At 45.7% G+C, this 27820-nt stretch overlaps 1 protein-coding gene across 3 annotated transcripts in view; it reads right to left on the bottom strand.

Annotated features, from left to right (window-relative positions):
* Positions 1–27820, bottom strand: part of LOC146860192 (sulfotransferase 1 family member D1-like) — a 788090-nt gene that overhangs the window by 428427 nt on the left and 331843 nt on the right. For all 3 annotated transcript variants that reach the window (XM_085644033.1, XM_085644032.1, XM_085644031.1), the window contains one exon: positions 26712–26840. In XM_085644033.1, coding sequence (XP_085500159.1) covers positions 26712–26840 — 129 coding nt within the window. The remainder of the gene's footprint in view (positions 1–26711; positions 26841–27820) is intronic.

The raw sequence follows: 27820 nt of genomic DNA, 5'->3' as shown, positions 1-27820 counted from the left end.
GAAGCCCCTTCTATCTATCAGATGGCTCTTGGTTGTTTCGCTAAGAATTGTCTGCAAACTGAAATAGATGGCAGTTATTACAAACGCACTCGTTTCAAAATTATTGCCTCTGCTTTTTCTGTTTGGAAAAGCCTCAAAAAGATGTTTCATATTCCCAAATATACAGTCTATACTCATCTCGCTGCACCTCATTTGTTACCTCCAATTTTTGTTGATTCAATAGCACGCCAATGGCACATCAAAGGGATTATGCGGCTAGGGGCTTTCGTTTCTACAGAGGGTGTCTTTCTCTCTTTTGATGAGCTTAAAAAGAAATTTGATTTAGTTAACACTCAATTTTTTTAATTCCTTCAGATTCGGGATTTTTTGCAGAAACACACTTCTCACCTTGTTTCTATCCGTATTATAGATGCTGTAAGCTCTCAATTACGAATAGGCTCTATCTACCATATATTATTGGATTCTAGATTAGATGATCTCGATAAAACAAATGCGAGGTGGAGGACTCGGCTTTTATCTTCTTCTATTCATATTGAAGATTCTATCAGCATTGCTCATAAGATTTTTTATTCTGCTTCGTTAAAAGCCCAGCACTTTAAAACTGTATTTAATATATACTACACTCGTGCGGTCATTATGAAATGGGGCAATTCCTCACATGCTTCAAAATCTGGGGAATGTTTCCGTTGTCAAGCTGGCAATGCTGATATAGTACACATTTTTTTTTCTTGCCCCTCTCTACGTCTTCTTTTTAATCAAATTGAAAGTTTTTTGTTTCACATTTTAGGCAAACCAATAGCTGTTTCTCAAGCATGATTTTATTAGGGATTGATGGGGTTTCATTTGGGTTACAACCTTTCTGTAAATTCCGATATTTTATGTTCACTATTGCGGCTGTAACGCAACTTTCTATTGCTACTGCCTGGTTACAACCTGAGGCCCCGAGCTTCGATCTATGGCGGGCCAAATTATTGAATCTCTACAATCTAGAAATTAGTATGTACTTGCTGAAAAAACCGCGTAAAAAGAAATTTGGTATGGCTATTTGGCAACCATTAATTGATTATTTTTCTGATTAGTTTTTTCCTTTTCCTTTAGTCGCTGTTGGAAAAGTTAATTGTATTGTATGTGTTCTTTGTTTTTGTATATATGTACATGTGGAACTTCAAATAAAAAAAAACAAATGCTATAGGTGTCACATTTGCAACAGTTAAAACTATTGACATTGTACATGAGAAAGCTAGTAATTTCAATATTTTCTATACCAACACATAAATAAAAAATTTGTCAATTTACAATACAAAAAGCTCAAACTTTCCTAATGCGAGATCTATTGCATTGCAAATGCTTGTTTAGTATATGGTTTGGTCCACCCCTAGGGCCTAATGTGTATTTGTGCTACTTTACTGTAATATTTGAAGTGTAACTTATGTGCTTTTGCCTGTAGCCTCATAAAGAGACTAGAGGGTGTGATTAGTAAAACATACATATATTTTATATATATATACCTGGTGTGGTCTCCTTTCATTGAGCCACTCAAGAGAATATAGACTGGTAAAACAAGCTGTTTTACATTCCTTCAAGACTTAGCCTGAAGGCTGCTCTCCATAGCTACCACTCGGATAGCTTTCAATAAAGGTTGTCTTTAACCTATCATCAATAAGGGGTTGTTTGGACTGGTGCAAGGTGCCTACTATAACTAGTGGACAGCATATACCACGCCAACTTCTTACACCATAGGCAAGGTACACCCTGACTTGCACAGTCCATCCTTACTAATCTGACTTCTCCTTTGGTGCACTGTTCCTCTGATGGGGGCACACATTGTACCTAGCTACTCCAGGCACAAAGGGTTCAGCAAAAAAGGGCTCAGACACAGAGGGGCCAGGAGAAAGGTGTTCTTGAAATGCCTTAATCTCCGGTCGCATTTAGTACCTCATTGTTCTCCGCCTCTGTTTGGGTCCACGTGAGCTTGACATTCGAAAAGGGGATGAAACGTGGGACTTGCTCCCACTCCGAGTCCCCGATTCCTTCGTTGACCCACTGATAGTTGGGTAAGGGGAGAGGCACTCTGCGACAATGCTTACAATGAATCCAGTTCTTTCGGCTGGTGACTTATACTGCCATGCAGGTGGCAAGGAGCACCTGGACTGGCCCCTTCCACCTCGGCTTCAGGTTTTTCTTTCTTTGAAAATTCCAGATCAATATAAAATCACCAGGCCGAATGTTATGTCATGGCCCCTCAGGTACTGGCGGGAGAGAGTCCTGGATCTGTTGGTGAATAGAATGCAAACTTTTAGTCAACTCTTACAGATAGTCCACTAACAGAGGATATAACATTTCTGAAAACCAACAAGGATGCGGGATGCCCCAGACATTTGCCGGGCCCCCGAACATGACCTCGTAGGGTGACAGTCCTGTCCTGGAATGAGCTGTGGTTCTTGTGGACAATGGTTAAGCATCTGGCCACTAAAACCCTGTGCTCTCCTGAATCTTTGCCAATTTCAGTTTGAGAGTACCATTCTACTTCTCAACAAAACCTGCTGATTGGGGGTGATTCGCAGCATGAACTTTTTGTCTGATATGTAGTCCCTCACAAACCAACTGAATGACTCTTGCGTTAAAGTAACTTCCATTATCACTCCAAATCAATCGGGGCAAGCCGAAGCGAGGAAATAATTCCTTCAGGAGTACTTTTGCAGTCGTTGTGGCTGTATTTTCTTTTGTGGGATAGGCCTCAACCCATTTTCTGAATACACAAGCAACCACTAACACTTATTTCAAATTGTTGACTCAATCCATTTCTATGTAATCTATCTGAAGGACCTCAAAAGGGAAAGTGGGAGGTGCAAAATTACCAGGTGGCATAGGGGTACCTTTTCCCGGATTGTGCATCATGCACACCATACAATATTTGACCATATGGGAGGTGGTCTTCAGGATATTATTATTTTTCCATACAGGGTCTAACAACTTACAAATACCTTTAGCACTGCAATCAGCTGGCACATGCCCCATGGTGACTACGGGAAGAACATATGCATCTGGTAGCATCCATCTCTGTTTCCCTGACTTATCAGCCCAACACCCCTCCTCATCCACACGTAATGTGCTTTCCTGCCATAAAAATAATTCCTCAATCGTTGCCTGACTTTGCATCTCCTTGACATTTTCCAGCGTAACCTCAAACATGGTGACCTCGGCCACCCACCTAGCAGGACCTGCTACAAACATCTTCGTTCGGGCCGTCTCCTTAGCTATCTGGTCTGTAAAGGCATTCACCTTGCCCACATTGTCAGTAATTGTCTTGTTGGCCCTGCACTTTACTACGGCTAATTTCTTGGGGAGTGTCAAAACCGACAAAAGCCGATGTATAAGGGGACCATGCTGGATCTGCATCCCATGGGAAGTGAGAAACCTCCCACTGCCCAGAGCTGCTCAAAATTATGGGCGACTCTGAAGGCATACTGGCTGTCATTATAGATAATAACAGCCAGTCCCTCACTGAACTCACATGCTCGAATAAGGGCAATGAGCTCTTCTGCTTGGGCCGACTGATAGGGAACTTGTGATGTCTCAACTACCATGTACAGTGTTGTGATTATGTATGCAGCAGTCTTAGTGCCATCTGGTAACTTTAAACAAGAGCTATCGGCATATAGCTCCCTTGCGTGTCAGATAAGAGAACATCAGTCAGGTCTACCTGTCCTTTTGTCTCTTCCTCCGTCAGGAAGCTGCAATCATGTATGTCAATTTCCACACTCTCAGACGGGAGGGGTAGCAACGTGACTGGGTTCAGAGTGGCACATGTTTTGATTGTGACATGTGGTGCAGAAAGTTAGCTCATAACCGGTGAGACGTGCACTGGTGAGGTGCTGCTTTTTGGTCTTATTCAAGAGGGTATCCACAGCATGGGGCACCATGACTTTGAGGTCAGTATCAAGTATGAGCCCAGCCGATTGCCTTATAAAGATGGCCACAGCCACAACCGCTCTTAGACAGCTGAGGAGGGCTCTTGCGACAGGGTCAAGAAGAGCAGAAAAATAAGCACACAGCAGTTGCTTACCTCCAAAGCCCTGTGTTAAAACAGAGAGCCCACAAGCAGCCCTCTCGTGTATGTACAGCATGAACTGCTTCATGTAGTCAGGCGTACCAAGCAAAGGTGCAGAGCAAAGCACAATTTTTAAATGCCCGAAAGAATGTGACATTCAGGCGTTCAAGGCAAGGGTTCATGCACATATTTAGTAGTTAATACCAGCAGAGGCTTTGTTAGTAACGAGTAGTTAGGGATCCATTGGCAACAATAGGAAGTAATGCCAATAAAAGCGCGCACCTCCCTCTGAGTTTTAGGGATAGGCATTTTAACAATGGCACTGATGCACTCAGGGGTCAATCTCCTAACCTCTTTCAACAGTAGGTGACCTAAATAGGTGACCTCCTGTCGACAATATTGAAATTTGGAAAGGGACACTTTATGTCCGTGGTGTGCCAAATGCAACAGCAATTTAACTGTACTGTCTCTGCAACCCTTTTCAGTGTCAGAAGCGATGAGAAGGTCATTTACATATTGGAGCAGGACATTACCTGAGGGAAGCGTGAGGGTGTCCAATTGGGCTTTTAAAGCTTGGCTAAATATACTAGAGCTCTCAGTATAGCCCTGAGGAGCTCGACAGAATTAAAAGCCTCTGCCAGCTAGTGTAAAACCGAACAAGTGCCTGCTGTCTGGATGGATCGGAATACTGAAGAATGTATTTTTCAGATTAATGGCAGAAAAGAATTTCGCAGAGGAAAGAATCATCATCAAAGGGCAGTAATGTCAGGGACCACCGAAAATTGGGGAACCACTATTTTATTAATTTTGCGCAAGGCAATCACAAAATGATAAACAACTGGAAGATCATCAGAGGGCCCTCTTGAGAATAGGAAGAATAGAGCTATTACACACATTCACAGTTGTCTCCTCGACAACTCCTGACTTAATCAAGTCTTGTAGCAACAAAGCTCTATCCCCTGCCTGCGGTATCTTGTAATGAGGAATACGAGGCAAAATAGCATTATCTTTAACTTTGATGGAAACTGGGGGTATCTGTAATAGTCCTGCGTCTGTGTCACCCATTGCCCACAACGTGGGTGGCACTTCCTTAAATTTATCAGGGAGGGGTGCATCTTTGGACAGGAACTGCTTAGTGCTGACCACATTCAGGCCCATTGTCATATAAACACCTTCCAGGGAACGATAAATGGTCGCATGCAACTTCTTTAATAAATGTCAGTGAAATTGCTCCCACTCTCTCGTAGCTCCCCCATTAAGTGAGGCCTGCCCCTGTACTCTCGAGTGTTTGGTGCTCGAGGCCCACCTCCACCCTCAGGTTTCCCTGCGCCTCATCCCTGGTGGTCCAGAGGACCTCTATTTCCTTTCTCTAGCTCTGTTTTTCACTCATTTTTCACTCAATTCACACTCGTTTTTCTACCCTCTTTTTCTTCTCTTTTCTGCACGTTTCTCAATTTATGCTCCTTTCTGCTCTATTTCCTTTTTCCTTTACTCCTCCTTTTCCCTCCTTTCCTACCCGCTTTCCCTTCCGCTGCTGCCCCCGCGGCCCCTCGCCTCCGCACAACCAGGGAGACCGGCCCAATCCAGCTCCCCTCCCTGCTCCCGCCTCCCAGCTGTCCAGCCCTCTCCGACCCCTACTTAATGGTGGCCACTGCGGGGACAGGCAAGCAGAACCACTGACCCATTGTCAGTGAAAGTGCGCCCCCTTGCTTGCAGCTCCACCATTAAGTGAGGCCTGCCTCTGCACTCTCGAGTGTTTGGACCTCGAGGCCCTCCTCCACCCACAGGTAATTAATGGCGGCCCCTGCGCAGTGGGCGCACCAAAGGCAAGCCTGTCTGTGCCAGTCCGTGACCCGACCGTGACAAGCGCCAGGAATCCTGGACCTCCGCACCGCCAATGCTACGACCCAGCAGCACTCCACACATTCAACCCAGGTCGCAACAACAACTGCATGCTGGCCTCACCAGCCGACACCAACGGACCCCTCAGATATCACCACTGCCAACTACCCTAAAGCACCGTTAGGAACACGGACCCAGCACAATCCGACCGCAAGAACACACCCATACCGAAGGCCTTGCAATGCATCCTCCTCAATGCCCGATCCCTCCACAAACACACCACCGAAATCTGGGAGCTCCTCGACAGCACCACCCCGTACATACCGTTCTTCACCGAAACCTGGACCAACACCACCTCGGGTCCAGACATCGCCATCGCCATTCCCCAAGGATACAGATCTCCAGGAAGAACCACCCCACCCGCCCAGGAGGAGGAGTCGCCATCGTCCACAAATCCACCCTCTGCCTGAGCACACACCCCGACGAAACCACAGACCTGATGAAACACCTTCACTTCAAGATACTGACCAGCCCTATCACCACCCTCCGAGGAACCCTCATCTAACAACCCCTGTGCCACGCGGAAAGTTCACTAACTCCATCATGGATATCATCTCCAGCATGCAATTGCATCCACCAACTACACCCTGCTGGGAGACCTCAACTTCTACTTCGACAACCAATTGGACCCCAACACCACATCCCTCCTGGACAACCTCCACAACATTGGACTCTGCCAAATTATGACCGAACCAACGCACTCAGCAGGACACACCCTTGACCCCCACTTCACAACAGGAAACTCCATCACCTTCAGCCACACCACCGAACTCCTGTGGACTGACCACCGATGCGTCCACTTCACCTTCAGAACACCCACCATCCACAGACACCAGCACCTGCTCTCACGAAGAAACTGGACCAGAATCACTGACGACCAGCTCACCTGCTCACTCAGCAACTCCACCCCAAACATCGCAGGAAGCGAAGACCCCAACACCGCAGCCCAAACCCTGCACAGATGGATCTCCGACAGCGTCAACACCATTGCCTCCCACAAGAAAAACAACAACACCCACGCCAAGAAAGCCAGATTGTTTACCACCGAACTTCAAGAGTCCAGACGCACTTGCCGCTGCTTTGAAAAGGCTTGCAGGAACACCAGAACGACAGAAGCACACGACTTCAGAGCCGCTACCAACGCCCACCACCAACTCATCAGAAAAACAAGAAAAAAAGCGATTGAAGACAGAATCTCCACACACGTCCACAACAGCAAAGAACTCTTCAACATCATCAAGGAGTTCGCCCAACCCACCAGCGAATCGTTGGACATTCCTCCCTCACAAGACCTCTGAGACAAACTCAGCACCTTCTTTCACCACAAAATCAAGAGCATCTAAGACAACTACAACGAAGACAACCAACATACTGAAAACCTGCTAACCACCCCCACGCCCTGAAGCCAGCTATCGACAACTGGACAGCCCTCACCACCGTAGACACAATGAAGACAATGAAGTCAATCCACTCCTGGGCCCCCACGGACCCCTGCCCCCACCACATCTTCAACTGAGCTGTCGACACCGTCGCACGAATACACCGCTACAACATCAGCCGCTCCCTGGCATCCGCCGACTGGAAACACGCCGAGGTCAACCCCCTCCTGAAGAAACCCTTGGCGGACCCCACCGGCCTCAAAAACTACAGACCCATCTCCCTGCTCCCGTTCCCAGCAAAAGTCATCGAGAAAGCCATCAACAGCCAACCCACCACATTCATCGAAGAGCACAACATCCTTTACTCCTCCCAATCCGGCATCTGTAAAAACCACAGTACGGAAACTGCCCTCTTCACCACTACAGACGACATCCGCACCCTACTGGTCAAAGGAGAAACAGTAGCCCTCATCCTCCTCGACCTCTCAGCGGCATTTGACACAATCTCTCACCGCACCCTAATACGCAGATTTCTCGACGCAGGGATCCAGGACAAGGCTCTCGAATGGATCCGCTCCTTCCTCTACGGCAGAATGCAGCGGGTCAGACTCCCCCTTTCCTCTCGGACCCTACACCAACCACCTGTGAAGTCCCTCAGGGGTCCTCCCTCAGCCCTACGCTTTTCAACGTCTACATGGCTCCAGTCACCCCATTGTCAGAACCTACAGACTCAACATCGTTTCATACTCAGATGACACCCAACTCATCCTCTCCCCATCCCATGAACCCAACACCACCAGACACAACTTTTGAGAAGGCATGGAAGCCGTCACCAAATGGATGAAAAACAGCTGCCTACAACTAAACACAAACAAGACAGACGTACTCATCATGGGCCCAAACCCCGATGCCTGGAACGACACCTGGTGGCCCCCGCCCTCGGAAACCAGCCCACCCCCACCGACCACGCACGCAACCTAGGAATCATCCTGGACTCCGAGCTCAAAATGGACCGCCAGATCAGCTCCATCTCGTCCTCCTGCTTCCACACTCTCCGCCTCCTACGTAAGACCTTCAAATTGATCCCCCTCGAACACATAAAGACAGTCACTCACACCCTGGTCACCAGCAGACTCGACTACGGCAATGCACTCTATGCCGGAATAAACATAAACCTCACCTGCAAGCTACAGAACATCCAGAACACCGCCGCAATACTGATCCTCAACCTGCCGAGACACTGCCACATCTCCCAGCACCTGCGCACACTCCACTGGCTCCCCATCAAGGCCATAGTCACCTTCAAGATGCTCACCCATGCAGACAAGGCCCTCCACGACATCGGACCAGCATACCTGAATAGCCAACTCAATTTCCACACACCCCAAAGGACCCTACGATCAGCCCAGCTCTCCTACGCCATGGTCCCCCGCACCAGAAAGACCACATCGGGAGGCCGCTCCTTCTCCTTCCTCGCGGCCAGAGCCTGGAATGCCCTTCCGCTCCACCTCCGACAGACAACATTGCTTCCCATCCTTGCAAGAAACCTCAAAACCTGGCTCTTTGACAGACCCCCCTCCTTGATGGACTGTAACCTGCACTCCCCGCTACCCCCAGCTGCTTGAAACCCTTCCGGGTGAGTAGTCGCGCTTAACAAACACCTGATTGATTTGATTGATTGATCAAATTTTATCCACAATTAGATGTCAACAAAAATGGCGATTCCACGGTAAAAGGACCTATAGTCAATGTAAGAGGCTTGGAAATGGGGATCACAACTGGTACACCAGAAAATCCTACCGTAACATTATTATGGCCAGACAGAGCAGCCCCAGGGACCAGTGAAATAGAGATAGAGCTATTCAATGCACCTGTATCCACCAAAACTTCCTGAGCTGAGCCATGCAAATCTGCAGTAACATAAGGAACCGCGCTGATCTACAGGTATCTGAACTAGTCCCTGGCTGTCCTAGCTGTGAGACAGTCCCATCACCTCATCCATGTCATAGTCATCATGATAATACTGTCCACCCCTATTGTCATCAAAGTAGTTACTGTTGGGACGATCCTGTGAGGCTGCACTATGCTGAGCTCTGTCCTGTCCACCAGCTCCACGACCCTGTCCACAAGAACCTCGTCCTCTAGGGACTGCGACTTTCTGCAACAACACCTGACACTTGCTAAACCAATGTCCCTCCTCTTTACAATATTCACACTGATTCGGCCCTACAGGCATAGTATTCCAGATTGTATGCGGAAGCTGCCTGTCCGAACCACTACATCCTCTACCATTCCCCCTGGAACCCTGCCCCAACAACACCTTTGTCCTCAGTTTCTTATGCTTTTTCTCTACCTTCTCCAAGTGCTCTCCGAGGCCTGTAACCTAGTCGCAATCTCAGGGAGCAGGTTCGTAACAAATCTATCAACGAACAATCAGACACCTGCCTCCACCGTCAAATCCTGTCCGCTAACATTCCAAAACAACCCCTTCAAACCAAGTGAAAAATCAGAAACACTCTCATCTTTCTTCTGACGGCGTGCTGCTAACTTGTCCCAATCTACCCTTCTTAGTGGAATAAGAGAGTGCATATACGTAATAATTCAACCAGGCACAGCTTGTATCTCAGCCTTAGGCTTCTCCCCAGGCTTCCTCTTCTGGTCCCACGCTTTAATCTGATCCCAGGTACCACCCAATTCCACAACATGGTCCTGTGTGTGCAGCTGCCTCCAAATATCAACGGGCACCAGTAAACCCAAGAAAATTTCAATATCTGCAAGCGTCATCACTGTCGATGAAGCGGCTCAGTCAATTCCTTAAAATATGCAGTAGGATTTTTCCTAGGGTCAGGTAGCTGAGTCTTAAGGGCCAAAGCCTCTCTCCTTTTTCACAGAGAGTAAACTCATTGTTCTTGGAAAAGGACCTCTACCCTCAGTCTAATAACAGTATTGTGCTGATCCTGTAGTTCAGGGTGTTATATGTAATGGGCTTCCCTCATCGGAAACTGGGATACTGTCTTCGGGCTCTTTTCAAGCAGCCTACTTCGATGTCATATCAGCAGCATATACGGGATCACTAATATCATGAATAATATGGGGTGCTACATCATTGAAACACTTTACTCACAGTCCAAGCAAAGTAGCGACATTTGATTAAGGGTATGATGCTACACAAATGGCTCATAATCTTTCATCACACTCCGCGCATCTTCCACACCGTAAATGGGGTTTCGAGCCCACTGGCCGGCCTGACATCTGATCTATCAATGTCCGCCCCAATCCCTCCCTAGCTGTCGTCCAGTCTCCGACTCCTAATCAGAAATACAGGCGTTCCACCACTTAATAACGTCGGGGATGGAAGAACAGGGTGGGAGTAGCAAAGGAAGTAGCAGGCACCATCCGTAGGTGTGAGGGCTGGTGAGAGAGCTGCCAAAACAATAGGTGTAGCAGGGAGACTGGCATTCATCGTAGCCGCAGAAGGAGAAAGCAAAGGCAAAGAAAGGGCAGGAGGCGCTGTGGATAAAATAGCTCGATTAATAGTAGAAGAAACAGCAGAGACAAAAGAAACGGATGTCTGAGGATGTGGGATGGCAGGGTATATTTTCTGCGGGCATATGGAGGTGGAGGTCGAGTATCTAACAATTCCTCCACAAATGTGTCATTTTCTTCTTGGGCAACGTAAAACTTTTCACATTGTAATTGAAATCTCCTGTCAGCACATTCTATTCCTTTTTCTATTTTCTCTCTATCATATGCTACAGCTTTCTGAGTCACTGTCTGTAATCTCCCCTTCCAGGCCTCTTTCTCTGCTTTCATTTGTCTCTGTTTAGCCTTTTTTTGCCATGTTCTGAGGGAATCAAACATCGACTGCCTACTCCTTTTCGCAAACTATTTTTCCTGTAGAAAATTAATTTTCTGTTCATCAAAAGTACCCGTCAGCGGCCACTGAAACTTGGCATTGTCCCTCATATATTTGTGCCATAAAGTACTAAACATAATAGGGCCAAGGCCATGTTTTACGTACATGTCAAAATTTGGAGTGCCTTCTGGAGGCGCTGGCTGACTTTCTTCCAATCGAGCATCAGAAGAACAACAACAACAGCCCAAACACAACACTTTACTAAGACACAGCATTTTTCAAAAGAAAACAGGTTCACTCTTTATGCTGAGCAGATATTTCCAAATATCTTTACCAAAGTCGGTCCTCAGACTTCATCAAATACAAATCAAAATGGTACCATGTTCATAAAGAACTCAAACAAATTCAAGCGCTTGTCTAATGACGGTCCTCAGACTGTGTCAAATACAAATTGAAATGGCACCATCCACAAAGAACCAAAGCAAACTCATCTGGTGCACACAGGTCAAACGAGTTTATACTCCACTGCCGACTCTTCGAACCAAAAGGTCAAATCCAAGGGTTTCGCAGTTCAGGACCCCAGTCGGGATGATCACTGGACGAGGCACCGCCCGGCTAGACAGACGGAGCAGCTGTGAGTTCAAGACTCTGTAGTGCAGGGATCCCTGGTCCGCCCGTCTGACCCAACATGGCCCGACTTCCTCAAACGTCTGCGGGCAAGGATGGGTAACCCGATGGAGTCCCTGTTCAGGTGCCAAATGAAGGAAGTGACCCGATTAGGGCCACGCGGGTCACTCGCGACCACCTCTCAGCCTTCCTCACATATGAAGAGTCGGTCAGACAGTAGAGAATACAAACCAAAGATATTTATTAGAAGTACACTCAAGTGGAGTCTGGTCTGACCAGACTCCTTAGATTGCTGCAGAGGGTCTTACTTCTGCCAACATGTAACACATAATATACATCTTCAGAACCACTAAAGACACACCCAGACTGGAAATTTCCAGTTGGTAGCTGCTGGACAAAGGAGATACAGAAGGAAGAGTTGCAATCCTGGGACCGGGTACATATTATCTCAGCGTCAATGTTACTCTGCCTGCACCCGCCACTCTAAAGGTGGGAGCACGCCTATCTAGTGAGAAAGGTATGTGATGACAAAAAAATAGTCTATTCATTAGTACAGCGAAGCTCAACCTTGGAGAAAAACAAAAATAATATTGCAGCTGCTTTCTGCTGAGGCAGACAGACATAGACAGAAGTTAATTTCGATCATGGCTCAAAATGGCGGCTGAATACGAAATGGTGCAACGAATGCTAACTTAAGTCGTACAATGCATCGAGAACTTGGCTCAAAGCATTTTTATTCCAACAATGTTGTCTAAACTCACAGATCCTATTTATTTTTGGGAACTACACAACATTACAATCTCCGCTGTGCAGCTATGGAATCCATCGCGCCTGTCATCCCTCTACTATACATCATAGATGAATATGAAAATCTAAACCGATGCAGACATTCAAGATGGTAAGAAACACACCAAGCCCTACATGTGAACGTAACTACCAAGCGAAAGTCAGTAGAGTTTAAAGTGTCCCGTAGCATGTTGAGCATGGCAAAAGAAGGAATGCCATCATCAGGTATCTACAGTCTGACTGGGAACTGGCCAACAGCATATATTTAAACACTACATTAAATGATGTCAAAAGATAGGGCAGATCTGTCAAGTGTCTATACAATACATCCACCCAATTGGATGGAAAAGCTAGGCCTATGTTGTTTTTAATATGACTACTTTCTAAATCTGATGCACTAGACAGGAGACATCCTTCATATTGCATGCAATACATCGCATGCCATAACAACATAGTCGTTACAACGATTGCGTTGTTACATCACAAACCATTACAACTCAAGTCGTTACATTGACTTGCTTATGGGGGCAGAGGGCGTTGGGTTTAAAATCTAACACCTTCCCTACTGTTGCACAGACTGGAGTTGGAACAGTAAATTATACTATTCCAACATCCAGCGCCCCCTACAGCAAGTTGTTGTAACAACTTGCGTTGTAATGGTATGCGATGTATTGCATGCGATTTAACATCGGATATTCCTTGTTGACAAATCAATGCATTACTTTAAACACTAAATGGATTTATATAGTCCAACCTGGTCTGCCACTCCCCCATCAGTCCAATTGCACAGTCCCACATCCCGTGTGCTGCTGAGTACAGCAGTGTTGGGGCAGGCATCCACCAGAGCCTCTGCCCTCCATGATCTCAGACTCACTGCAGGGAATGTAGCCACGTCACTATAGGGAGTCAAAACCAGCCTGGGATGTTGTATGTGTCAGGAATAACACAATTTGAAGGATCTAGAACATATGCAGAGGAGGATTCAGACATATGAATTGCTACCATACAATCTATGTCATGCACCCAGGTCTGCATGCATGCATACCTCACTCCATGTGGCATTGGGCCACAACTATCTTGGGGCCTAGTATGCTATGTCATGCCAGGTTTACATGACCCTGATGAACCTGTGGCATTCCCCCACCACTGTTCACTGAGGCCAAGCATGAAATGAGCTAGGAGCCCTACGTGTCCAGTCAGTATATGGTCTCAGAATGTCCCTCTCGGAGGCACATTTTTCAAAAAGGTCTAGAGTAATAAAGAGTCCATATGGAGCAGGCTACAATTCTGCAGACACATAAAGGACGGTTCATGATACAAAACTTTGGGAAAAGAAGACGCACATCTCTAAACTAAGACAAGTTCTGACATACCAAAGAAAGAGACAGGGAATTATGTTTGCTAGGATATGGGTCAATGCATGTACCTGCACAGGAGTCACAAGACATTTCAACCTTTCAAACAAATCTCTTAATTTCAGCTCATTATCATGCCTTAGGAACAAATTGGGATGGATAAACCATCCTTCATTAAGCAGGCAATGCAGATCCAGACAGCTGGCCATAACAAACATTCATCATTGAGTCAAGTATATCACAACTGGAGCATATGGTACAATATAAAACAACTGTAAAAACATGATAACCATAGCAAGATAGACGAGCACAGATGGATCATGGGCATTTAGAAGGTCAGCATTCCTCATACCTCACAGTCCAGAAATGGGGGGTGAGACCGTGACCTCTAGTAATATAGCCATTGGTAACAGTTGACATTGTAGCATATGTGAATTTTAAGAGACCCCCCTCCATGTGATTGAAGGAGGAGATTTCAGGCAGTCAGTCTGCCTCGCATGACAGAGCAGCTGGTCTATCTAGCCATGTCAGGACCACCACTGTAAGGTCCATGACCGCGTGTCTGTGAGCCTGACCCTTCAAAGTCCCTCATCCATCCAGTGGCTCTTCCTGTGTATCCTGTGAGTCCTGTAACAAGCTGTCCTACAGCTTAGCTATTGTAATCCTGTGGAGGCACACAACTTACTCCGTGTGCAGTGCAGTTGCCTCCATTAGAGAATCGCTGCCCCCAAATATTGCAGTGTATGGAGTGCTGTGGCCGAACAATGCATGCAAATGGCCTGGCGTGTTATGAACATTTATAAACCATCCTTTTGTTGGATACCTTTTAAAACATTATCTGCATGAATATCCCTCGATGCATCCCCTCAAATGGAAGGAGGTGGAACTAACCCCTCACTGTGTCAAGTACATCTGTAACTCTGGACTACAGGTTTACAGCATACAGCCATACCAAGAACATGTACATCCAATCCAAATTAGGTACATGATATTGTGTGCACAGAGGGCAGGACACAAACTTTCAGGGTAGGGCAGCTGAGATGAAACATGCACTGTGCTAGATGTCGAATTGAAAGGACTGGAGTTTGGCATCACAAGATACTGTACATTGGTAGTGCACAGTGCATTCCCACTCCTCGGCCGTAAGGGCTCATACTGTATCAGTGTCTCATAGCCAGTGAGTGGTTGCCAGTATCTCATTCTTCATGTGCGCAAAGACATTAACAAATAAGACCACCAGTCTCCGACCTCCACCCATGAGGAGCAGTGTGGACTTAGGGGGTGATGCTCCAGTTCAGTATCTGTGACTCTCCACAGGTGTCCCATCTCACCTATCAGTGTGCCATGTGCCAATAAATGGCCCCCTGGAATTTCAGGATCTTTCTGCAACTGGCAAAAGGTAATGGGCTCCCGGACCCTGAATAGCTCCACCACTGAGGTCAATCCTGTGTCAGTCCTTCCCAACAATGCTTCTATGGAACAGTGATAGAAAGTGCAGACTAACAGACAGAGAGTACGGGATCATGTCCGTCAGTAGCCTCAGCCTCTTTTAGCTCAAATAAGCCACTTTCACCAGGCTGTCAGCTCCACAGGGGAGCTGCGTTCCAGGGAGCCAGCAACATTGATCCCACCATCTACTGTGCCCTGCATTTTGGGAACATACCCCCTTTGTACAACAGCCTCCCAGCCAAATATGACACCGGCCATTGCAGTGGTGCTGCCACAAAACGTTTCATTAAAAAATGCACACCCTGGACACCCTTCACACCACAGATGCAGCCTCTGCAGAGCCACGCTTTTCATGCCACGATTGCAGATCAACCCACGCAGCATGGTGTCCAACTCCCTTGAGGTGGCACGAGGCACAGCAACCTCTAGGTGCTGGGAAAAATAGTAGATGCAGGGGAGCATTACCATCTTGGAAAGTGAAATACATCCTTAGGTTGTAACTGGGAGAGTGCTACAAAAAACCCATCTGTCGACATAAGGAGGATATTGCCCTAGTCAGTTTTACAAAATGAGATTGTTTGCATCATGACAATTACAGATCCCTAAGTACAAAAACACACGAAGCTCATCCATCACCCTCTGCTCACCCGCCATCACCTCTTGTGGAATTACTCCACACGGAGCGGAAAAACACAACACGTGGCCCAGTTATCACCCAAACTCGACACACTCTGGAAAATCTGATAGTCTCTCATAAATATCTGGAATTTCCCTGCAGAAAACAGATTATAGAGCAGTATGTTGTCTGTATCAATAGCTACTACATGTACCTCATTACCCAATTGAACTCACCATGCTTACCACCCCTGACAAAGTTGCTGGGTTAGCGGCTACATTGCGAGGGCAAAGAGCAGTGGGAAAAGCGGACAGCCATGACGAGTTCCCCTGCTCAATCTAAAAGATGGTGACATGTCTACTAAAAATATTGATTTGGGCAGTTGGCTCTGTAGGAAAAAGACATATGCGTTGTTGCAGCTACCTTGTAATGTCCAGTTGTGACATAATGGCAAACAGGTATTCACAATCATCTAAATGGAATGCCTATACTAAGTCCAGCACTAAACAGGCCACCTAGGGACACCTCCCCTGGAGCAGCTACAGCACCCTATTTTGTCCCCAAATATTAAGTGTTGTAGATCTATCAGGAATATAAACCTTTTGTACCCCATGCACAAGATGCAGAATGTGTACCAGCAGCTGATGTGCCATTACAGTACCAAGGTTTTTAAATCCATTGCTACCATGGACAATGGATTGTAGGATGTCAGTTTGGTCAGGTCACTGTTTGGTTTGGTTATGATCACAACAAAGACTTCCGCATGGATTGCGGTTGTCTCCAATCATTCAAGGTGGCCAGAGAGAGTACAGTCACCTGGGAGCAAGTATAAACTTATAGGCCTTGTCGAGCTTGGATGGAAGGCCGTCCAACTCTTAGGTTGTCAACGTGGCATTGCGCATTATAACATTATGACTCTGTGTATCTCTGGTACCAGGCTATGGGTTGTTGATCACTACACATGCTGCCAGATCAAATACAGCTAGATTCAATCCAGTCAGGAATTAGGAAATATCTACCTCGAGCACAGACTATGGAGGAATGTATATGCCACAACATTACACCATGAAGGATTTATGGATGGCTGTCTGATTAGTGTGCAACTAGTGCAGGTGATCCCTAAGCATAGTCATGTGCTGGGTTGTTGTTATGCCATGGATGAGGCAGGCCAGGACTTGCCCTGACTTATCTCCCTCTGTGTGTATCTCAGCTTGTTATATTTCAAAGTAAAAGCAACACAGTTGCTCAATTAGATGGGTGTGGCATGTATGAGCATCTGTCAGCGTGGGTAACATCCCGGGCTGCAACTGGACCGCAATCTCCTGCTGACCTAGCGGTGCTTCTGTTTCCATCAAAGCCCTTTGGATATCGGTCCTTGTCCCCACCAAGCCACAACCACTCAGTACCGCTTTCAGTGCTTCCCACTGCAACAACCTAGAAGTGGCAGCATCTCAGTTGTCAGTGAAATAATTGAGGATGTAATCCCTCAGTAATGATCAAAATGCATGGGGCAATATCAACATAGGCTGTAGGCACCATGAGTGGACTGGGGGTCGCTGCACACTACACCCAATGTGTATGTGTACAGGGTTATGTCCTGAGAATGTTCTTCACATGTATTCAGCATCTAGCACAACATTCAGATTGTGCACTGCAGAGTAGCAGGAGTACTCCTGAGTCTCAGGATGTAGGTTCCACCAACAGCGTAGGAGGGACCAGTGTGCAGGCCCTTGTGTAAAGCACGCTGCCAACACTGGAGAGGATGGCGATGCAGAATTAAGTCTGGGTTGTCCACATTCTGTACGGAAACACTGCCCAGTAATATTGGCAAACATCAAGGAGCCCCTCTACAAAGACATATTGCCCTCAGGCTCCATGGCAGTGTCTGATGGGCTAAATGGGATCCAGTGTGCGGATGCACACAAGGGCTACCCTTGCCAAACCAGAGTAGAGGATGCCAAAATAAGGGCTCTGCAAGCACTTCCGGAACTGGGTCTAAAGCTCCTGTGTCACATGGATCTCTTGTAACAGTGCATTTTTTTTCCCAACGCATCCTGATATATCATTTCTATCGGTGTCTCTTCCTTTTCGTTCCCATACCTCTGACATTCAAAGTCATAATGCAATAAGAATCCATGTGTGTGCAGTGTACTGGGACATGTGGGGAGGCATTTCAGGAGTAGTCTGCCCCCAGGTGGGCCACCAACACACATCCAAGAGGTTTTCCTTAGGCAGCCATGGGTCCTAATTGATGACCATTCCAGTCAATGGATCTGCATCAGGAAAGAAAACTTGACCCCTCAATCCTCCATCCCAGGGCAATGTCCTAGGGGAAGACTGAGCAATCAGTGACAACATCAACTTAGAAATTGAAAAATAACAGTCATGTGCACACACAACTCAGCCAAGGCATGCAGAGGGGAGGGAACGTGTTCTGTGATGGCAGTAGGTTTTGCATATGCCCGTGGTCTCTTAGCGGACCTTTTCAAGATTCTGTAATGAACAATCAGTGACAGACAGCAAGCAGCAGCTAACACAAATTACATCATCAACTTTCATTTGGCTACTGTTTTTGCTTACATATATCTACCTATCCTCTCCGTGTGTACCTTTCCACATTACCGCTTAGCATGCAAAATCTCTACCTGTGCTGATCTGACCCCTCTCCCATCCACCTCAAACTGCATGCTTATCTTTCAAACTATCCTTAATCCACAAGCTCTTTACAATCACACTCTGGTGCTGCCATCATTAAAACCATCTCTTGCCGCCCAGCTCTACCCTTGAACTCTTCCACCCAGATTCTCACATTCTTATTCTGGTGCTGCTCCTCATTACATCCACACTTACATTCCACACACCACTCTTCACCTCTTGTACACACCTATCCCATGCATGCTACACACACAATATACTGTACTCATCAGCTCCTCAGCAGCCGATAACCATATCATGTCAAATGTTTAACTCTCATCCCCATATCTCCCCTTTCCAATGACTTTGGGACACATTTTTTTCACAGGGTCCACCATTACATCCAACTCTTACAGTCACACTTAAAACCTTGCCACATCTCTCATCCAGACGCGTACATTGATCAATGAATCTGTCCTTATTCATTAGCCTCTCATAATTCACTCACCCTACTCTGCTGAAGGGCGACTAATAGTCACTTGACAAACTAGTGCATCCACATATTCAAACATACCATTAATCTACTGGCCAACACCTCACATCTCCCCATCCAGCATCCTAACTTACACAACTGGTGTATCCCCTTGATATACACCTATCCACTTTGTTTCACCAAAAAACCTTAACCTTTCTCACTGTGTTTCTCTTACATCCACATCTCAGTTCCATGCTCCATACCTCTATTAACTTCTGCATATTAACAACTGCCTTTCTCAATGAATCTACCCTATTACATCCATCTCTCATCAAAGTGCCACAGACTTCAGATCTCATTTCCTGCTAGTGTCTAACCTTGTCTAGATGGTTCTACCTCAATCACATCTACCGATTCCTGGCATACCTCAACCAAGCCTTAATCAATTTTTCAAGGTCCTACACTTTGATATCCACACCCCAGCATTTACATTAATTCCCATGTTAATAATGAGGATACTCTATGTACCCAATACATGCACTGCCATTGACCTTAAATCCCACCTTCCACTCTTATCTATATTGTTACCTGTTCTGCCCCTATTACATCTGAGTCTCCCCTCCATGTTCAAAATGGCAACACAACTTACTCTCACCTCTAACCTTGTTTAGCTAGGTCAGCCCCTCCAAAATTAACCTCTCAAACAACATGTGGGGCTATGCTTCTCATTTCAACACCCACCTCCTCCCTTGTCTGTCAATTTAATGCATGGGTGAAACACATTCTCCTGTAGCACCAGCACAGCAGAAAGACCCACAACACTTCTGGGGACTCACATTCCACTTGGCTAACCACATGTAGCACAGGGCAATCCACTAGCATTAATAACCCTCCAAGTTCAACTCTGTCTGATCTGGGCCAGCATCAAGCATATCTCAAACTCCTCCATTGTTTTCAATACACAAATGACTACATTCACACCTATTATATGCTCAACTACAAATGATGTGTGGCTAAAATAGTATAGTCATAGCTTGTACAAACAAAATATTTGTCAGTGAAAAAGTGTGAAAAAAAACAAATCTCATCCATTCTCCACTCTTCTCCCTTTGCCCTCATCCCTGGTGAGCAGGGCCCATTGTGCTACGATGCCATAATGGCTGTCAGATGTCAGTTGTGTGGGCATACCATAGGATTCCCCGATGTTCATTCAGGCAAGGGAAGGTGTCGGTCACATCCATAGCACACTCAAGTAATGTGACTATATGCTGTAATGATGACGATGCATTGTGTACGCCAAGTGAGGAGTGACAGCAAGGCAAGTCTGTCTGGAAAAAATACTCAAATTGAACATTCTCGTTCCAGTCTGTAAACTAAAAGGATGTTTGTGCCAAACATATTGACCTCTCAGCCCATTCCTAAGGAATTCAGGTGAGGGGTGTTATGCGTTCATTGCGCATCACCCTGCTGCACCGCGGCTACAAAACCCAAGAGAGAGGGCTATCCACCTGTAGTTTGTAACAATGACAGCCCATTAATGTCAGTGCTCTTTTGCTGGGCTCTGTCATCATTAGTATTTCTGAGGTCCTGGGCAGCTGTCCATGGGCAGCGTCAGCCCGGACTGGCACATCGCATCCCCTCTACACCACTCCTGTTACCAACAACTGAGGTCAGTCTGCTTGCATGAACGGAGCCAAGAAGGAGATTGTTGCTGTGCATTGTCATGCTGAAAAGGTATACCTTCAGATATGCCACATTAGTGGGCTAGAAGGGGCATTGGATGACCAAGAACAGACAAATGTTGCTCACTCATAATGTGCTAACAGGAATTGACATAGCCTGGCATTTCCAAGGCAGGTCTGTCAGTAAAAAAATACTCAAATTAAACATTCTCATTCCAGTCTGTAAACTCAAAGAATGTTTGTGCCAAACATATTGACCTCTCAGCCCATTCCTAAGGAATTCAGGTGAGGGGTGTTATGCGTTAATTGCGCATCACCCCTGCTGCACCTTTGCTACAAAACCCAAGGGAGAGGGCTATCCACCTGTAGTTTGTAACACTGACAGACCATTAATGTCAGTGCTCTTTTGCTGGGCTCTGTAATCACTAGTATTTCTGAGGCCCTAGGCAGCTGTCCATAGGCAGCGGTAGCCCGGACTGGCACATGGCATCCACTCTACACCACTCCTGTTACCAACAACTGAGGTCAGTCTGCTTGCATGAACGGAGCCAAGAAGGAGATTGTTGCTGTGCATTGTCATGCTGAAAAGGTATACCTTCAGATAAGCCACATTAGTGGGCTACAAGGGGCATTGGATGACCAAGAACAGACAAATGTTACTCACTCATAATGTACTAACAGGAATTGACATAGCCTGGCATTTCCAACAGGTCTATTTGATGTACATAAAAAAATACCCTTAGAAAAGATTAGCATTTGGCTAAATGTAAGAAACATAAATAACACACTTAGACCATGCAGCACCCACCAGTGTCCCTAAACAAGTAGATAACATATCTTGGCCACAACCAACACAATCCACTCCTGTCAGTATCGTGACAACTAATCACTATGGAGCTAGGTCTTATGTGTGTCACATAACTGTTATGACTATCACAGCCTTTGGCAAATACAAACTGTCTGCCATCTTAGGTACAACATTAGGCATGTCATATCCTATCTCAGAATCATCATATGCCTGAATCAACAATGTTTAGAACTTGTGCCTATATGTGAAATGCAGTAGCAAGTTGCTCATTTGGGTGGAAAAGGTAGACACATACCCGTGATACACATACCTATACCATCACACAAACAAGCCTTGCCAAACTAACATACACAATAGGCTTCATCAAAGCAACAACATAAAGCTTGTCACAATGCAAAAAAACAAGTATAATAAACCACAAAACCACAACCCAAAAGTACTACGCATTATGTCTTGGTCACTAGTAGCTTTTTACACATCGTCTATGGCCATGCAGACTCGCTCAACTTCACTTATCTCACAAATACTCATTGAAGAGAGTGGACAACAAATGAATACTAACATTAGCCTTGGATAAGCCATACAACCAATATCCTGCTGCTTACCATACTGTGGCCTGGTGCATCATGTTCCTGGGTGTATGAGCAAACGCAGGGCCATGTGTACCCCAATACAGAATCCAAAGGAATATCACATAAGAATGATGTGGCCTATGTCCAGTTCACAGATTAACAAAATGCCCAGACTCTCACACTCTAACGGTGGCATAAGGACAGACTAATATGTACATAACAAGGCTAGGTACTGCACAACTCTACAATCACAGCATGTCATCACTAGCATTCTAATTGTGTGACAACCATTCATGTACCGTACGCTGTGTATACATCTAACTAACGCAAACAACATTTGCTTCTCTGTAAGGACAGTTAAACACTGTAACTTACTGAGACATGTCCTGGACACAAACACCATCCACATGATGTACCCAAATAATATCAGGACATAATGAATTACATCTAATTTTAAATGCACTGGAGAATACAGACCACAGACACCTTGCCTAGCAGGAACATATGTAGAAAGGGGAATCCTGGAAGGCAACAGGGTCAGGACACTGTCAGAACAATACCTATCTCACACTACCCATAGGCACAGGAAATGTATTATATGGGTCAACTGCCTTGAAAGATTATTGGCCTACAGTGGCATCCACCTGTGGAAATGTTGTCATTGCAACTACTTAACCAGATCTATTGAAGGTACAGACATTCGTCCACCACTATAAAGTCACTTACATCAATTGTAACACTACTCTATAAACATATGTGTGCCCAAAGTCACTACCATAGGGGCAGAATCCATATGTATCCAGGTTCATTGATGAGACAGTTGTCTTTCAGCCCATTACATACATATGCAGCATGCTTCTCAAAAATGTTGTCCTTTGCCACACTTGCACTATGTTGACATCTGTAAGCAGAAACTATGAGGAAGTCTGATTTCAAAAGCAAAGATCTGTGACTTCATGTCACACTCCTTGACAAAACGAATGTAGACATTGACACCCAGCCAATGCTGTCACAGGAATGCATACCATATCCTAAACGATTGCTCATACACCATTGACCATATGCAATCCATGCTATACTACCATCATTGTGTATTTACATCAATAATTTTATGTACACTTCCACTCACTGTCAGGTAGCCATGGGCCCAGATGAGCTGGTTATGCTTGGTGGGGGTAGGAGTGGTTGCTATTACTGCAGCTTCAATCAGGGTCTCTTATACACACACTCTTCCCAACCGGCCCAAACAGCCCACCAGGAACTCTGCCTTCCTGACAGTGAGGGGAATGTTATGGCAAGATGGTTGACACTGGTGCATGGTGTTTGGAGCACAAGGCCTTGATGAGAGATGTGGTCACGTCAATCACCAGTCCCCAGTGTCAGCCATATTGCTAGTTCATTTCTACTCACTGTCAGGTAGCCATAGGCCCAGATGAACTTGTTCTGCTGGGTGGGTGAAGAGTGGTTGCTATTACTCCAACTCCCATCAAACTCTGCCATACAAAGACTCTTTCCACCCAGGCAACAGTCCACCAGGATCTATGGTTGCCTGGCAGTGAGTGGAGGTGGACTATCAAGATGGCTGACACTGCTGACTGGTGTTTGACTGGACAACAACTCCCATCAAGGCCTACTATTGGCCTGTTGGACTCAATGTGCCACCCACTAAAGTAGCCTACCAAAATATGTTGCAGGCATGTAATTCCAGCCTGTACTACAGTCTCAAACTGCTGTTTCGACCTGGTAGAATAAACCTTTTGAAAAGCCTAAACATTCTTTTTTAATACTCAAACTCGCCTCTAAGACAGTAACAAAGTGCTTATAGGTCAGGGAGCATTCCATTTAAAAAGTAAGAATTGTGTGTTTAATTGTATGTGTCCTAGCAGTGAAAAAATAGTTTTTCACTACTGTAAGGACTATGTGCCCCATCCACTAACACATAGGGCTCGATTACGATGTCGGGCAGACTTGAACCCGCCTGTCACCGTTGCTGCCTCGGGACGGACCGACCTACAGTAGACGGTCCAGACAACGCTAATACGATGCAACTGCACATGGTGAGGTTGCATACCCCCGTTTCTCTATGGGAGCTTGTGTTACGGCCATAAACCAGCCATTACACAAGCTCCCATAGAGAAATGGGTGATTATGTTAATCCCTGCACCCTGGTGCAGGCACCTAAAGGTGCCTGCAACAAGGTGTAGGGATCAACAAGGGGTTACCATAGGTGCCCATCAGCCCCCAACAGGAGCCCATAAAGAGAAGGGGGCCCTGTAGGGCTCCCTAAGCACACTTTCCAACAGGATTCCCATGTCTGAAATCGTGCGTCGTAATCCGTAACGCCATCCACATGGATTACGGGCCGGCTTACAACTGGCCAACAGGCTCCTTGAGTTCGTCGGAATCCAGCCGGAATGACCGGCCAGTTTCAATTCTGACCGGCTGTATTGTAATCAGCCAGTTTGAATTGAAACCGACAATTTCATCGGAAAACCTCCAACCTAAGGTTGGAGGCTTTGTGACCTAGATCGTAATAGGCCCCTTAGTTATTTTATGACATTTAATAAGTACCAAATTAGATTGGAAGTAGATAAAGATATGCTGTTTAGACGCAAACAGATTGTCATTTAATGGTAAAGTCAGATTTTAAGTCATGATTCTGAGAATGCCACTGATAAAAAGTTACATTTTCTTGTACTAACGATTTGTGGTCCTTCTACCAGTATCCTGGGTCACACACCTGTGATGGGCTCTGCTGCTGGGGTTTGTGTATTGCTTCCAGGCAGTAATGCAAAAGGGGCTTTGATGTGGACAGGATACGCCATCCAGGTAAGATGAATGAGAGGGGCTGTACCCAGCCCCACTCACATTTCAGAGGGCTGTGCTTCCTGCACACACAAACAAATCTAGGTCTGCCCAGTCTTTTGTCACCCCAGACAGTTTTGAGCCTAACCAGGGAGTGGGAAAGAACATTCCGGAAACAGATGTGGAAGTTAGGATAGGGAATCCCAACACACAAAACCTGGTAATATTGTATAACTATTGGACCTCCATGGCCACTCATCCCAACCTATGAACATTACAGAAGGACTGCCCTGCTGATGAGGACTGCCTTGCTGTCTGAGAAAGAAGACGGGACCCTCAACGCAGGCTTACACAACGGACTGCAAAGGTCAGTTGGCTGACCATCTGTGTGAGCTACAGGCTTCAGAGGACTCCCTGCAAGTTCCTGCAACTGCTCAGCTGACCTCAGCTGACCTGCTGCACTGGACCTGCACCTGACCTATCTAAGGAGTTCTGGCCTCTGCTGGAGTGAATTCCTTTATGACCACGAATGGGCTCCTTCACCCTGAGACTCTGCCGCCAGCAATAACCGCCAATGCGATCTGCTCTTTGTGCTACAGCAGCCACCAGTGACAACCAGCAAAGCACGATCTGCACTTCATATTCCAGCAAAGACAGCCTGCGGAGACCATCAATGAGAAATTCCAGCAACAACCATTCGAGACGCCCAACAGCTCATCGCGCTGTTGCGACATCAACCCATGCCATTCGACTTGTTCTTTGTGCTATAGCAATGACCATCTGCGACACTCATTCTGTTCCTTCTGGCCTCCTCCACTGTGAATGGCACTCTTTGTAAAGGACTTGAAGAAGGTCACTCCGCAGGACTAACCTGGTCCCTGTGTCCAACCTGCGCTCCATTGCGGTGGGCATGAACTTACGACATTTTCCTGGTCGATCAAGTGCACGTAGTGCTTTATGCTATGAGCCTCTATATATTCACTTAAAAACTTTCAAATGTAACAATTCCAGTTGTAATTAATGGAGTTTTGTTGTTCTAGTATAATTTTATTTATTAAAATGTTCTTTATTTTTAAAAATTGGTTTCAAATTTTTCTTGTGTTGTCACTTTATTACTGTTTGTGTGCTACATAAATAGTTTTCCCATTGCCTTTAAATTTAAACCACCAGAGGGTTAGGCACGGGTTAATTTTGTGAATTTATTGGTTCAATCCGACAAGGATTGTGGTTATTGCATGAGTGGGGCTATCACACCACTCAACCAATAACCCAATTTCTTACAAACTCCTAAAAAACAGCCAGTCTTTTTGTGTTCATGTGTCTAGCTGGTCCCTGTGATTTGGCATCATGGTACTGTGTCTCAGGTGCAACGTCCCATGTGTGTCTAAAATAGTTTCAAGGTATGGCAAATGAATCAGTTGAACCTTGTGATAAACTATAACAATGGTTTATAGCAGGATGTTTGCTCTTGGTGTCCTGTATTGTGAAACAGTGAGTTTTCATCTTTGTTTGCAGCGCTTGGATGATCTGACATACGTTTCCAAGATGAACATCTACAAGGCAATTATGTGAACGCAAGAGATGCAGGAGAAAAGATGTACAGTTACAACTCTGTTAACACACTCAAACATCATAACCCACATGCATGTAACAGTCTACACAAATTTCACAAAATTGTGGCCCATGTACTATATCGTCTGGTTGTTGGGCTTACCTGGTGGCATTGCTCTCCCCACAGCCAATTCTAACATAACAACACGTTTGTAAACAGCATCTCTCTGGCATTTTTGCACATCCCCATTGTTAAGTATTAAATCGATAATCTCACTCGTCCACGTGGCCCCTGTAAAAAGTTCAAAGAAACATAAGGAGGATGCAGTACATATTTTCTTAAAATTGGAATTATGCGCATCAATTGACAATGACAGTGAAATTACACTCTGACTAGCTAATGAATGCCTTCAGTAGACTGTCAGCGTGTCAAAATTCAAAGCCAGTCCTAGGTATAAAATTAGTTAAACAATGCTTTAATCAACAAAAAGTGTCAGTACATTGTAAACATTTCCCTTTGGTAATATTTTAGATGCACAAAAGGCATATACAAATAATAGCAAAAACCTATCCTTTCAATGAGTCAAAAAGCTCCGATATAACAAACACACTTGACAAGGCAAAGATTTGGTTGCATAAACAAATAATTAACATTCTCAAAGTGAAAATACGGTCAGGCAGCCACTGACCATTGACAGGGATATAACTTAGATATTCCCATAGTGTTGAGCAGTCAACACTGAGGGGAGCGCAAATCATTGACTGCATGTACCATGGTGCAAAGGAGCAAACATTTCTCGGATATGATGTAGTCTCTGGTCACACCCTTTTCCCGGCACAAACCGATTTTTATGACCTCCCCTATAATTTCTCACATATTTCTAATATCCCTTTATTCCGGCCCATTGATTACACTTTATCCAGCCCGCGCCGTGGAGTGTGACTGGAGCCGGAGGGTATGGCCGGGGTGAGGAGAGTAAGGTCCAGGTGTGGAGATTCCGGCCCGACTGTGGACGTAAAGATATGACTCGTAAATGACCTCGGTGAATACCAAAAGTCGTAAAGTTAGACTTTTATCTCAGGTTGCCTTTGTGAATCAGGCCCCTTGTTTAGACCTGTAGGCCCTTAGACTTTAGGTTTCAAACTTAAACTTGTGGTAATCACACTGACACATATGTTTAATCAACACACTGGTTTATTGGCTTCCAACTCTACAGCTCCCTGGAGAATAACTATCCCCAGTCCCAACTGTCAAACCACACATAAACATTC

This window comes from Triturus cristatus, chromosome 3_1 (assembly GCF_964204655.1).
Source record: "Triturus cristatus chromosome 3_1, aTriCri1.1, whole genome shotgun sequence".
NCBI classification, from domain to species: domain Eukaryota; kingdom Metazoa; phylum Chordata; class Amphibia; order Caudata; family Salamandridae; genus Triturus; species Triturus cristatus.
This window is presented reverse-complemented; position numbering and strand designations above follow the sequence as displayed.